General features: G+C 41.0%; 1 protein-coding gene across 1 annotated transcript in view; it reads right to left on the bottom strand.

The window, feature by feature from the left end:
* Positions 1-14,158, bottom strand: part of LOC122565342 (alpha/beta hydrolase domain-containing protein 17B-like) — a 76,978-nt gene extending 62,820 nt beyond the window's left edge. The window contains exon 1 of the mRNA XM_043721216.1: positions 13,603-14,158. Coding sequence (XP_043577151.1) covers positions 13,603-13,874 — 272 coding nt within the window. The 5' untranslated portion in view covers positions 13,875-14,158. The remainder of the gene's footprint in view (positions 1-13,602) is intronic.
* Positions 14,159-15,916: the final 1,758 nt, after the last annotated feature.

Genomic DNA, 15,916 nt, shown 5'->3' with positions numbered 1-15,916 from the left:
CCCTACTGAATAACCCATAGTTACGGCTCAACTGATCAGAAAACATCTCCCTCAAATAGGTCTCCCAAAAGGAGACTCCCCTGACTTCCCAGACCTTAAATCCAGAATCCATTAAGCCCGGCCTGAATCCAGGTGTTCCTACTAAGGGGGTAAACGGGAAGGCCTTATGTAGATTACCCTTGCTCTACCACATGACTCTCCACGGTTTGACCGTGTTTATAACAATCGGACTTTTACGGTGCTCAGCAAGTTTTCATCCTGTCCATAAATAACAAATTCAGGAGGGGACATTTTGCCTGGGAGGCCTCAATGTCGAGCCATATTGACCTTGGATCCTTACATGCCCAAACGTTCGCATAAAAGAATAAGGAACTTACTTGGTATCATTTAAAAGTCTGGGACATCTACCACCCTTGCAAAAATACCAAATAAATTAATATTTTGTATTAGATGGGGCACAGACATTGTCAGGCAGGCAAAAGTGAGGACTGGTTGAAGGAACAACCCAATCACACACTGGTTGAAGGAAAAATATTATTACTTTGTTTTTGGGTGGCATGAGTCTCTAGGGGAGTGGCAAGGGGGGTTGGGTCTTGCATGCATGACTGACTGCAAACATTACGAAGAGTGTTAAGGGTTCTTTCAAAGCTTATACTTGCTTCATAAATTTTGGCTGTTTGCAGGGGTTGGCATATTGCAGTTGCATCAAGTGTGTAAGAATCTCAAGAAAAAGAACCTAACAGTTAGAGGGGCTTTCAAAAGAGAGGCCTGTTCTGTAGTTATACTTAGAAGATCCAGGTGCTCAAAAAAAAAATTCCATCTTTGTCAACCCATCCCCACAACCCTCCGACCAGTATAGCTCTGCACAGAAATTCTTAAAAGCTGCATGGATCTTTTTATACTCAAGAGTGAGAGTACCAGTAACCTCCCAAATGGAGATGATAGATTGAGGGGTGCTCTTCTTCCTGGCCAGATATGCCAAGTATCTGCCTGGCTTATCACTGTACTCAAATAGTCTTTGCTTCACGAAGAAGACTTCTCTCTTCACTGCCTGAGTGAGTATGGAGTTCAGAGCCGTCCGGAGAGCCGTAACCCGTCGTAACTTAGTCACAGATGGTCTATCATAATATACCGGCTCGGCTACCTTCAGCTGCCCCTCAAGCATATGCTGCTGCACTCCCCTCTGTCTCTTCCTGGTGGCTGAGTATGAAATAATTATATCCCTTAAATAGCCTTGGTAGCCTCCCAGAGCACTGATGGATTACTGGCTGTATGCGAGTTAATGTCCCAAATAGTCTTAAACTCCCTTGTAAAGTACTCAGTAAACTTGCTGTCTTTCAAAAGAAATTAATCCATGCACCAATGTCACGTATCTAAACCATTACCCCGATCTTGACCTCTAAACACACTGCAGCATGGTCCGCAATGGTTATGTTCCCAATCCTACAGGATAGCACCGAATCCAGAAAGGTCAATGGAACAACGAACATTTCAATCCTTGTGTGGCACCTATGCAGGTTGGAGTAGAAAATAAAATCCCTACCCTTAGGGTGAAGGCACTTCCACAAATCCACCAGCCCCAACTTCCCACATAAGTCCACCAACTGTTGGGGATTGTGAGGAGATGCCCGAGACACCTTTTGGCATCCTATCCACCTCGGGATCCATAAGACGGTTAAAGTCTCCAACTATAATCATGTGGCGCACACCAAGAGCCATCAACCTCGAAATTGCATCAATTAAAAATTTGAGGGGGTGTGGGGGACATTCAAGATGCCATAATCTTCCCCATATATTAGGCCTCTGAGGATAACAAACCACCTGCATCCTTAATTTGATCTGTCAACTGGAATGGAAGGTTCTTCTGTATTAGTATAGCCACTGCTCTACTTTTAGAATTCCAAGACGAAAAGAACACCCTGTTAAACCCTCCCTGCTGTAATTTTAGATGCTCCTTATCATTCAAGTGTGTTTCATGAAGCAAAGCAATATCAACCCCCTCCTTTCAGATTCGAGAGCATTTTCTTTTAACCGGTGAGTGGCTCCCCTTTATGTTCCAGGTGCACCAACTAAATGAACAACTAGCGATAAACATCTAAACTGGTGCGTGATCTCCTCCTGAAAGGAAGATGCCTACTCAGTGTTGAATCGAGACAGAAAAGGAATCAGAAAGTCTACAAAATACCACTACAAACACAAAAAGTTCTAATCACTACTGCTAAAATAAGCAAAAGACAAGTAACCAGAAACTTCCCCACCCCCCTCCAGCCCATAGGGGACATTCATCCTACTCTCTAGCACCTACATGGCTCCTTCCAGCTAGAGCCGTGCCCCAAACACAAGCAATACAAAAACAAAGAAAACATATGGTATCACATGGAAATTAAAAGTGAACATCCAACCTACCACCCTCCCCCAATACACCAACTCTACTTGTCAGCCAAAAACAAAAGACCACCCCAAACCAAGAAAAAAAAAGGGAACAGGGATTAGCAAAAATCACAAGAAAGGGATAGAAAGAAAACACCCAACCCCACATATTTTTGAATACAGCCAGGCATATAAAATAAACAACCAAGAGGAAATGATACTACTGTCCATAATATTTGACCCAACCGGTCTACTGTAAAGTATCTAAAAAAATCCTTTGTGCTCACTGCTGAGTCAAAGTTATACATGGTCTCTCCATGGCTGAAGCGCAACACTGCTGGCTACCTTACAGAATATTGAATGTTCAAGCCTCAGCCTCTTCCTTACTTCATCACAAGATTTCCTTTTTCTGATCACAGCCCCATAAAAAGTCTTGAAAAAAAAACATGATTTTCGACCCTTGTACATCAGGGCCTATGAGTCTATCCCCAGCATTCTGGAGGGTTCCATAACCATTTGTTTCTCTTTGTAGCACTGGAATCGTGCTAGGACTGGGCAGGGGCTCTGGTCTGACCTGGACCTGTGCACCATAATCCAATGGGCCCGCTCCACCCGCATCCAGCCTGACTCAACTCCCAGGAGGTCCAGGAGCCATTGCTACAGGAAGCTCACCTTCCTCTCATTCTGGCAACACGATTATGCAAACATTCTTTCTTTGACCTCGATTGGAGTCATCAACGTGATCAATTAAGGCCAGCACCTGATTTTCCAGGGCCTGGATCTGCCCCGCCGGGAGTTTCTGAAGCTGCGGTTCGCTGTTTGACCTCCTCCATGCATTGATCAAGACACTAGCTTTCCTGCTCATGCTTTTGTAGCATGGCAGCATTCGGTTCTAGTCTAGTGCAAGACTCCTCCAGTGCCGGCCCGATCTTCTCAGAGTTCCACAAACTCCGAGATCAAGTTCTGCAGCTCTGCTAAGTTCAAAGGTGCTTTCGTGGGAGGCAGTGCTGCGGCCACAGGTGCGTCCATTGCTGCAGAGGTGGGCCCTGCAAGTTGCAATCAATTGTAATCCCTTTGCTTTTGTCATCTTCTTCCCTGAGCTTTAAGATCAGTATTTAGAGATTCTGGGACCTTACATTACCAATTATTTCAAAAATGGTTTGTACGTGCAGGGTGAAAGCATCACTTTGCTTGGATCATGGTGTGGCGCACAGAAAGACAGACCTGTTAGATCGCCACCATCTTAATCTCTCCACCAGTTAAATCTTTGATGTGGCATCAACAGGACTTAGGACAGAATAATGTATTAAATAAAACATATTGGCAAAAACTGAATCAGCCAAACAGATCCATACCGTTCTGATTGTAAAATGGAACACAGCAAATTTAAACGGCTAAATCACTCAGATTAATATGTGGGGTTTCACATTATCACTAACTTACTGGAAGCATAGAAATTGACACTGATCATTCAAGCAGCCACCTGCTCATCACTCTGCTGCATACTGCTGAGAACTGAAAGATATCTTAGCAGCAAGCAGTTATATTTTTAGAACCTTCTGATTCAAGAGATACTAAGATATACTGCATGTATTCAGCATCTCCGAAGACAACTACATAGCTCCCGAGGAGCAGCATTTATTTAAATGAACTTGCTTGGGCAGAAAACAGTAATTACGACATTTGTCAAGCAGCAAAGGGAAAAAGGATTAAAGAGCGCAGAACTCAAAGGACATGAATGAAAAGATTAAAAGCACATGACAAACCATATCTGTCAGATTAAATCAGTCAAAGACTTACAATGAGGGCAATGTCTATTCATTATGGCCTTCAGAAGAGTATCCCAAGGAGGGCGCAAGAATTTCAGCAATTCCAACTAAACTTGCTCTCTTTTCACTGTAGAAGATGGTTATAGAGAACTTTCCATGCTCGTACCTTAATCAACTGATCAAATAATGCCACAGTGGAATGACAACACTGTTGTCGGTGTGGGATCCATACCGAGTTACAAAATTCATAAAATCTTAAATTTATTCACTAAATTCACAATACAAACAGCTCCCTTTTTGTAATTTCAGCAACATAACATATGATGACAATTCACACCAAAATAACACTCTGCACCATACAAATTGCGCCAATATACAGCAGTATTTTTTTAAATCACAAGTGCATTTGTGAACAAGCTTGCATTCTATATTTCAGTTACGTTCTGTCTTTATTTAATACTGCACTAGAAGTCATTTAAGGAAACATCTGAAACACATTTTAAACAAAAATCAGAAAAGCTTTAATTCCAGTTAAAAAGAACAGCATCTTAAAGAGTCAAAAATCACAGATGTCAAGGACAGGAATGCCTTCCAAAGCAATACAGACATTGCTTGCCTCTGAGTCTTCATTCAAGTAGTTAAGCTTTCACAAGACAGACACAGAATTCTGAAGAATACTCAAAAATTCTCATTTGACTTAAATAGGAGTCCCCATATTTTTAAACAGTTCTAGACTCCCACAGGTAGACATTTTAAGCTCAACAGCATCTATGTGTCATCAAGCCCCCACAGAACAAAACATGTTTTGTTAAGATCACTTCTTATTCGATACACCAATGTATATAAGCTCAACATCACAGAAAGCAACACAGAAAACCTTCCCTCAGCTACCTCTATTGCCTCCTTAACTATGGAGACTTTGACTATCTCACCAATTTCCTGTTCTGCTGCAAAGCTATTTTAAACAACCAAAACGGTTTTGCACAAATCAGGCAGTACTAAACTCCTGTGACACTCAGAAACCATTAGGAATGGAAACCAAAAATAACTACCACTTAAAATTTGCTTAAAAGTTTTCATAATGTAAAAATGTAACAATTCACCAGATCAAAAAGTCATACAAAAACAATTCACTCAAACCATTATTCATTTTTTGGCTACTAGTAACCAATACGTTGACTCAAATAATGTTGGTAAATAATGCGTAAAATTAATGTTGGTATGCTTGTTATGCATAACAAAATTGCACTAATCCAGCTTTGGACAGTGTATGAGCATGGAACTCTCTGACACTGTTAAGTGTAACAATTCCATCATTACCTGTGGTCTCATAGCAAGGTAAGAGAAGGTACTGCTATATAAACAGAACCACTTCTGTCAACTGTGAACTCTGCAAAGTAATTTAAGATTTAATACATTTAACTACACTTAATGTTCTGCTACAACATACAAGAAACTACTGAAAATAACTGTGATTAGACTTCTCGAACTCAACTACTGTTGGCAGATAAAGAATGTGGGCTGGCTGTATTCAGAAATCAAAAGCAAAGAAATGTTGGCCATTTCATGCCTATTTAAGTAGTATTTCAGAGCTTAATGCAAAGATTTGAATTGCAAATTATGAGGTTTACAATTCAGCCATTCCTGCTATAAAATGTACACTAGTGTTATGAAAGGGCTGAGATTGACAGGATTGAACTCAACTAATATACATTCCTATGACTGAACAGTCAAGATACCTCAGAAGTTCATGTGCAAACCATAATCACTTGGTGGAAGCACCAAAAGAAAATCAGTACCAGCGGAACCCCAGCTAAACGATGATTCACCATCTTCAACCAAAAACTCCGTAACTGAAATAAGCAAACTTCTTTTTAAGGAACACATTGTGCAGAGACATACTAGACAAGTAAACATTACTAACGTAACTCAAGGAATTTAAATACAATTAATGCAACGTTCTTAACTGTACAGCTTTGCAATCAAAAGATTTTGTCTAGTAATACAGATATGTATAAGCACATTGGACATACTTGCCATAATGCTGTTCTATACAGGCTGTGAAGCATCTCTAGCATGCTTTGGGAGGTTTTCACACATCTGTTTGTACATTTCCTCTGCAGAGTCTTATTCTCAGTCAACTTCCACAAATTATGACTCGAAGCATCATGTTAAAACAGTAGAGGTGAGATTTCAATCAGAGCTGTCATTAGTAGCAAAGCTCCAACAACAGGTCATCCAAACATCAAGTGAACAGGTGTAGTTGAATGCAGCGCATAAAATATTTATTCATCTTCTGAAAGCCAAACTTGGGTGGGAGTGCAGAACCTTTACTATGATATTCTGGTATTTTTCAAAAGTCAACCTCAGAGGGCTAAAAGAGGAGTTGAGGCCTGGACAAATCAACCATGGTTGAATCTGGTTGAATGGCAGGACAGATTTAAGGGGCCAAAACACCAACTCTTGCTCTTATTTCTTATGTTGTGTTCTCTGGTTAGACACCACACAATACAATGTTGTTGTTCACTTGCATGCTTCTTCTAGTTCTTCAATATTAATAATTCTCCAAAAGAGTATCCTAGCTAACATCTTTGCCTCAACTGCTGCTACCAAGTTAAAACTGGCTGTATTGCTGCAACAATCTTGTACCTTTAAATTTAAAGCACAAGATATAATCACTTAGATGTCACATATATGCACTGATAAAAAAAATAAATTAAAGCATATCAAATTCTGCATTTCTTCTTCAAACTATTCAAATATATTTTTAGAAAAATCTAAAATTAAAACACTTTAGATAAAACAAGTGACTGATGAGAACATTGCCCAGAGTGTTCAGGGACATGTGGGTTAGCGGCATTAATTAGAGGTAAACGTAGAGTACTTTAATAGGTTCTGGGAATGGTGTGGGCGGGTTACCCTTCGGAGGGTTAATGTGGACTTTTGTGCCAAAGGGTCTATTTCTACACTGCAGGGATTCAATGAATATTAAAATAACTACCTACATCATGAGGAGATCGATATAGTTCTAAAGGATTGCAGTTCAAGAATCTCACTGTTCACATTCAAAAACAACCTAAGTAATACCTGTTGCAGCGAATGACTTGCTGTACACCAATATGCTATGAACAACTCTCCATAAATAATCCCCTTAAATAACTTCAGTTTGCTTCTTCAGGTATGAATATGCAAAACCAAATCTTAATTATAAATGTAACCACAATAAACAAACAGGAAACAAAACTACAGTAAGCAGTGTTTTTTTCACTTGACTGCTCATTCATTTTTTGCACAATTAATCGGTCAACTTTGCAATTTCACATTTCACAGTTTAAATGTGGGCACCTGTACATCTCATGTGTTCAATAAAAGATTACCTCGTCCACTAATCGCATCCATATTTTCTGACCAAGGAATGGATGTCAGCATTGTTAAATGCAGTACTACACGATTCAATTCAACTGCTAATTCTCGCTCTGAATGAACTTACCCAAGAAATAGCAACATGTTTGAATAATAGTGTAATACATTCAGAATTTTGCTAAACACCTGTCAAATCATGAAATACTTGAATTCCAATTGCTCAATCATGGTTCACATCTCTAAATCTGACTGCATTGACTCACTGACACAAAACTCAAGTTTGGTCATTCCTATTAATGAAGCCATACAATTAATTTAAATGATCCTCATTCATTTGCAGTCACAGTATCAATCAAAATAAAGATAATTAGTCTATTAGATTATGCTAATATCTGATTAGTGGTGGTCATCTCAGACTCTGAAGGGCTAGCCTTATAAATAGTTAAACTCGAAATCCCTTTTAAAAATAAATTAAATTCAATCTGTCGATTTCAATTTTTAAAAAATTAACATGGAGGACAGTATTGAAGAGAGCAATTCAATGTATTCCTGATTTTGACAATTTGAGAGCTGAAACTACATGGCATAACTGAAAAGGGCATTATTATAATTTTTCCTATATCCATCCTCTGATGCATTTTGGTTGCCACTCTAAGCCCAAAACCATCACTTCTACTTCCACTTTTAAAAAAACTCTTAATTCTCTTTTCTACTCCTACTTTCTCATGAGGCCTTTCATTTCTCCATCTCTCTAAAACAGTCCTTGCAAATCTATAGCACTCAACTTTTCCTGTCATTTTTCCAGGAATGACTGCCCTCAGAGAAGCCTCCTTCTATGCCTTTCCTGGTATCTCCATAGGTCTATCAAGGCAATTGTTACTGTCTCCTTATGATTGGCAACCCAAATTGTCCCAGCATACTAACCTACCCATCCAGCTAATCTTGCCAATCTTCTTCCTATGACGACACCAAATTCATCCACTAGATCTCTTATGACCTTACTTCATATCTCCCTCCAGGCTGCCGATCAGTTGAGAGTAAGAACTTCGCATTGATTATTCAATTCTTCCTGCAACAAATCTGGTGGAATGATGATATCTTTTCCGTAGATGAGCTGCCAGCTTTAGTCCCACTCTCACATTGCAGTGACAATGTGGCTCTCACCAACAGATAATACCTCGTTCTGTCCCCTTTCAGCAGTACATTTTGTTTCACACTTCTCACTCTTCATTTAAAATGTTCTCCTCGACTGCCTACCAAGCACCATAAGATGCTGGGAACAAGAAATTTCACTACTCACCTCCCTCAGCTTCTCCACAGACCCAGCTACTTTACATTCATGGTGAGTTTAATTCATTATGCCCTCACATTCATAACTACACACACACACATAGTGCCACTGCCTGTCACTGGACTAGCAATAAAAGAACTCCAGGCTAATGCTCTGGCATCATTGACTTAAATCCTACCATGGCCTAATGGCAACCATGTCACAACTGTGATTGCCATAAAAAGATCCATCTGATTCACCTTCAGAAAGGAAATCAGCCATCATTGTCTTGGGTGGCCTTTGTGACACCAAACCAACAGCATTGTGCAACTCAAAGGATGAGCAATAAGTGCTGGACTGGCCAGCAACACCCACATCCCATGAATGGATCAAGAAAAAAAACACTCTTGACTTTGCCCCTTTTATGGCCTAGCAATTCCCCTCACATCAATTCACTGAGTTTCTTCCATGCACATCCTGCTCTCCCTAGTTCTTCCTTGCTATTACTGAAAAAAATCCCACGTCCAAATGATCAAATATACCTTCAAATTTCCAACCGAGTAGCCTGTGGATGAAAAAATGTTGTGGTGAATTGAAGACAATCTGTTAAACCTATATCATCACTACTGATGTCCAAGTTATCATGAAAACCATTGCTCACTCTCACCTGGCCCATTTCCCAACACAGCACTGATCTCCAGTTCCTGCAAATCAAGAGATATATTTGTTCAAAAAACCCAGACATGGAACAGTGGACAACTAGTTTAACCTGCCATCTCCAGATCTGGCTTGGCTGCATGAAAAACAACAAGGTCTTTCTTTCAACTGCCAAAATTGCTCATTGTGGATCTTTGTGGAATGTAAAGATAACTCAACTACAAGCCATCTTCATAAACCCTTTCTGCTGTCTTCTGAGTGAGAGACACTTATGGATTTTTCTCAAATGCCTCTATTGTTTCTGAAGGCTCTCAGTAATAGATTGGCCCATTGAACCTGCTCCACCATTCATTAAGATCATAGCTGATCTATCCATCATCTCAGCTCGTCCTACCTACATTATCGCCATAACCCTCAATTCAGCTACCATGCAAAAACTGATCCAACTGTGTCTTGCATATAATTAATGAAGCTGCCTCGACTGCTTCCTTGGCCTGAAATTCCATAGATTCATTACTGCCTGGGAAAAGCAATTCCTCATCTATCCCAAAACCACTCCCACTAATCTTAAGGCCATGTCCCCCTAGTTCTACTCTCACCCATTAGTGGAAACAATTTGCCTGCCACTATCTTGTCTATCCCTTTCATAATTTCACGTGTTTCTATAAGATCCTCTCTCATTCTTCTAAATTCTAGAAAGTACAGTCCCAGGTGGCTCAACCTCTCCTCAGAGCTTAACCACCTCATCAGCGAAATCAACCTAGTGAACATCTTCTGCACCACCTCCAAAGCCAGCGTATCCTTCTTCAAGTAAGGAGACCAGAACTGTGCTCAATTTTTGCAGGTGTGGCCTCACCAACACCTTGCACAATTGCAACAGAACCTCCCTGCCCTTAAATTCAGTTCCTATAGCAATGAAAGACAATAATATTCTGCTTGCCTTCCTGATTACCTGCTGCACCTACAAATCAACTTTTCACAATTCATCAGATACCTGAATTTATGTTTATCTCCAAACTCCCTTCTTCCCTCCCAGAACCTCCTACACCTTCAGCCCTAGTCCCACTTCTCTTCCTGCCTGTGTCAATAAATATGGACAAAGTTTCTATAATCCCTTATGCTGTTTCCTCCCAACCGCTGTACAAAGCAAAAATCCATCTACGACACTTTAGTCCTTGGAAACTACTCAGCCAGCTCTGTGGACATGGAGCAAATCATGCCCATCTTTCCCAGAACTTCATGTTTGAATCCATCCAATTACACTTCACATTCCGTCTCAATACTGAAACAACTCTCACCAAAATCACAAATGAATCTTCTGTGACTGTGAAAAACTATGCGCTGCCAGAGGAACTGGTGGAGGCTGGTGCATTTAAAAGGCTTTTGGGTGGGTATATGAATAGGGTGTAGAGGGATAGGGGCCAAATGCTGGCAAATGGGACTAGATTTATTTAGGATTTCTGCTCGACATGGACGAAGGGTCTGTATCCATGCTGCACATCTGACTCTATTCCTGCTTGACCTTAACACGTTTAAAGCCAGAATTGTCATTCAACATCTCTGCGTCACAATCCAGCTGAAAGGAAATGCACTCACCTGCTTCCATTCTTATCTCATCAGTTGTAGACACAGAATTGCCTGCAATATTTTTTCCTCCTGCTCCAACTTTCCCTCTGGTGCCAACAATCCATTCTTGGCGTCTTACTGCTCATCTACATGGTGCCTTTTGGCAAAGTCATTTGAAAAGGTGTCAGCTTCTATATGTGCGCTGACAACAAACAGCTTTACCTCACCAATATTTTTCTCAGCAGTGTCTCTAAACTGTCTGACTGCTTACCAGACAAGCAGCCAATTAGGAAAAATTCCACCCTATGAAATATTGGAAGGCTCCGATATTGAAACCTCATCTATACCTGCTATCTCAATGCACACCTGGCTGGTTTCTTAAAATTCTTCCCTCAAATTGGAAGTCATCCAAAACTCTGATGCCTGTACCACAGCCTGCGTAAAGTCCAGTTTGCTTGTCACCCCTATGGTCATTGATTGACACTCCTCCTCAGTACAGTAGCATCTCAAATATAAAATGCTTATACTGGCTTTCAAATCTCTCCAAGTCTCATTCCTCTAACAACAAAACCCCCAAGAGGATTCTGGCCTCATGAACATTCCTGTTTTTAATCACTTCATCACCAGTGGTCCATGCTTTCAGATTTCTGTACTTTTAAATCTGAAACAACCCTCATTACAACTCAAATTCTCCCTTTTCTTCAAGATGTTTCTCAAATCTATCTTTTTGTTCACAAGGACAGTCAACTAAACCTATGACTCCTTATGGTAACATTAAATTCCGTTTGGTAACTCTCTTATAAAAGTACCTTGTGACATTCACACATATAAGAATGATATAAATACTTGAGAAGAGCATTAGTTAGCATTCCGAAGCAACCAAAGTTACTAGACAGCACATTGTTTCTTAGTTGCCACCAGATCAGGTTAACTACACTTTGTGATTTGGTATTTCACAAATCAACCAAAATGAATGCAACCAAATAGTCATTTTGCTATAGATAAAATGCCAGTAATTATTTGATTAAAAAATTTTAGAAGACTAATTCTATTGTCTGGACGATTCAATTAACATGCAGTTACTGCTTCATTGGAATGGTTGAATGGTGGAAGCTTTTTTGCTCAAGAGATGGAGGGCTTCCCTTAGGAGTTTACAACTCGATGTACTCTAATTTTAAATCCTGATAGTTCAAGAAGGCATCTCTCGCAGCTATTGACTGTATCCAACAGATTCAATGTAACCAAATTAAGAAATCTATGCCTACTGAAGGTGCATAGCAACATATTCTTCGGCAGATCACAGAAAGCAAAGTCTCCGAAATTCATTTAGTAAATTTGCAGTTTATTACATTCTAATCAAAGCACAAAAATGTGCAATAATGTTAGTTACAAGTTGATAAGATTAGATCATCCAACATTGGAGTACAACAATTTTTCAATATCTAGACAACCTCACAATGCCATTGTTTGAATGGATTTAACTGGGCTACTGAAAGTTGAGAGGGAGCTTTGCAATGTAGCAGTGGCTTGCTACCTCTGAACTAAAAACTCTGGATTTAGGTTTCCTGCCAAAACTTGCTGACCATGGAATGTTTGCTTCAAACATAGATAAACAGGTTTGTCATCAGCCAGTAAAGTCTTCCAATGCATGTAATGGCAGTCAGGAAGACCTAGCGTTTCTTGGTCACCTACCCTGAAGATGGTAATGGTGAACCACTATTATTTTGCCCATTAGTGCAAGGCAATCCATGGAATGAGGATGGAAGAAAATATACAGAGATTGGAAATGGAAGTGAACAAATCTTAAATGGTCAATTTTTCAGTAGTAACATTCAGAGTTCCTATGGTGATATGAGGAATTTATACAATGACTAATTCAGCTACAGACTAGAAGTGCTTCAGGTTTGATTGCGGGGCTGTACCAAGGTAGATGATCTCATCTAAGACAATGATTAAGAAATTACAATTGGTCACAAAATCCTAGTGAGAGTGGGAAAGTTGTTTCCACTCTGAATAATATCCATTTGGGTGATATACTCATGGTCAAAGAGCCATACTATACACAAAACCAACAACTTCAGCAGAGTTAAAAGAAAAGATGAGAAAAAATACTTCTTGCCAAATACTTTAGGTACAAATAATTTTAAGCTTCCCAAAGATCTTTTAAATCACTTAAGTCGTACACTTTTGTTAAAGAATGCATACGTAAAAGGCAATCACAGCTAGTCAATTTGTGAAAACTCGTAGTTTAACAACAAAGCATGCTTTTATGTTACACATTTTCAGTGACATATCAGTCCTTTGTTGCACTAGAATACTAGATTATTGGTTTTCTGTATGTTCAAATTTATAATGAGTTATGCATCACATTACCAGTACCTTATATAGCCAGATATGCATTTTGATAGCCACTTTTTATTGAACCTGTACACTGATGTATACTCAACCCTCCAAACAAGTGGGCGGTCCTCAACACCTACACTCGGCCCGGAGGCATGGTACCCGATGGGAGTATTGCGAGGGGGTGATGATGGGTCACTGGGGAGGTCCTGGTTTCGGCACCATGATCATTTTGTTTTAAATGAGAGAGGTGGCGTTGTCAGTTACCTGGCGCTCGGAGAGCAGCGGATGAACATGCAGGCGATCCTATTCCCACGGCTCGTACGGATGAGGAAGATGTCGGTGCAGTCGAGCTCCCGCTGGCCGTACTGCCATTCGGCCCGCTCGGTGAAGCGTAGGCTCCAGCGGCTCCCCGACTCGTCAGCCACCGCCGCGTAGGTGGCCTCAGGGGGCAGGAAGGCTAGCTTGGCAGCAATGCGGCTGGGGCAGGGCGGGCAGCAGAAAAGGCAGCACAGCTCGCTGAGCGAGAGACCGTTCATCCTGACGGCCGGGGCCGGGGCCGGGCGGACGAGTGGGCTCCGGTCTGAACCAACTGCCTTGCTCCGCCCCGCTCCTTCCCCTCCTCAACCCAATCAGCCCCCGCGCACTCTCCCAATCCCGGACAGGAACGTCCCCGCTCCCCGACACCCGGGAGGAGGGAAGGGGTGTATTAGCGGGGCCTTCGCTTTTCGGCGGCTCCTCCGTCAACTCCCATCCTTGTCCTCCATTTCTGGCGACGACCGACGGCAAATCGCCGTCGCCGGATGTGACGCGTCCTCCTGCCAGGGGAGGAAGTGACGCGTTGGCCGCTCCGCCCCACCCCAAGAATGGGTCAGAGGTCACTTACCTGGACAGGTGAGGCAGTGTTTCTTGCTCAACTCCACCCCTCCCATCGAGCCGGCTGAACGGCCACTTCACTAATCTACATTTTTAAAAAATAAAACCAAGAATGCTGCAGATCTGACACAAAAACAGAATCTTTTTCTTGGGGGAGGGGAGACCAGACCTAGAGGGCATAGGTTTAGGGTGAGAGGGGAAAGATATAAAAGACACCTAAGGGGCAACTTTTTCATGCAGAGGGCGGTGCGTGTAAAGAATGAGTTGCCAGAGGAAGTGGTGGAGGCTGGTACAATTACAGCATTTAAAAGGCATATGAATAGGAAGGGTTTAGAGGGATATGGGCCAAGTGTTGACAAATGGGACTAGATTAGGTTGAGATATCAGGTCGGCATGGACAAATTGGACTGAAGGGTCTGTTTCTGTGCTGTATATCTCTAGGACTTGGACTCTAAAACCAGAAATTGCTGTAAAATTTCAGCAGGTCTATCAGCAGTTGTGGAGAGACATCAGAGTTAACGTTGGGGTCCAGTGCCCCTTCTCGACTCCACCTTTTGTTCCACCTGCTCCCTTGCGGGTATTTCCTCTAAAAATGTGAGCATTCCATTGCCATTTATCATTGTCCTGTTGAAACATGTTTTGACACACCTGTGTAGCAGGTAGAATTTGAATGCACGCCTCCTGGCTCAGTGGGAGGATGCTATCACTGTGTCACCAGTGATGTGCCTTTACATCTCCTTTGAGGATCTCAAAATTTCCCCTCTGCTATCATCACTTCAGAAATGCACCAGCAAAATTGCACACAGCAACACCACACTATCTGCAATGTGATAACAACCCAGATTACCAGTCTTCATTATGTCGATGATGATCTTTGATAATTATCATGCTGATAAATATCAGGGCCAGAGTACAAGCAGGGGACATGTGTGACAGCACACTGGTTCATTTTCAATATTACGTCTTTTCTGTGTCTATTACAGAGGGTAGACAGGCTACAATTTAATGGCTCGTTTAAAAGTCAGTACTTGTCAGCACCTCTTCAGTACCACCTCTTCAGGTCATTAAAACCGGTTTGCATCTCTGAATTTTTCATAGTTCTTCCACTAAAATCACCTTTCAGACATGCTGCCTGAATATTTCTAACGTTTTCTTTTTACATTTGCTACTTTACTCATCAAGCTGCAAACTATACTTGTATGTATGTGTACTATATAGGGTGATTATTTGCTGCAGGAGAGCATTAAATGGTATTGTCCTTGCAGATGGCACTTTTAAAATCTTTTGCAGAGCAAGTTTTTGAAAGTGTTGTATGATAATGTCAGAGTGAGGAGAAGCATTCTAGGGCTTGAGTGAACAGGGTCAATTGTACTTACTTAACTAGCAGATTTAATTTACCTTCTTCCAGTCCAATCTTTCAATATAAAATGAGGTACATAAGATAAAATGAAGGAATCTGCATATTCTGCTCAATACCCCCGAAGCCATTTTCCTCCTAACCTTAATCATGCAAAATAATCAGTACACCATCATGCTTAAAACATGGTTAACTGCAACTTTTTATAGTGGCATTTTAGAAAATTTCAGGAAAGTCTTGCTGAAAAATAGTGTTTTATGTGCATTTTTTCATTATTAAAAGAATGCAGATAAATGCATACAGCAAATTTGAAGATATCCATCATATTAAAAGAGCACGTTGCTTTAA

The sequence above is a fragment of the Chiloscyllium plagiosum genome, chromosome 31, assembly GCF_004010195.1.
Source record: "Chiloscyllium plagiosum isolate BGI_BamShark_2017 chromosome 31, ASM401019v2, whole genome shotgun sequence".
In the NCBI taxonomy this organism is placed as follows: domain Eukaryota; kingdom Metazoa; phylum Chordata; class Chondrichthyes; order Orectolobiformes; family Hemiscylliidae; genus Chiloscyllium; species Chiloscyllium plagiosum.
Note: the sequence above shows the minus strand (reverse complement) of the source record. Positions and strands in the feature narration are given on the sequence as shown.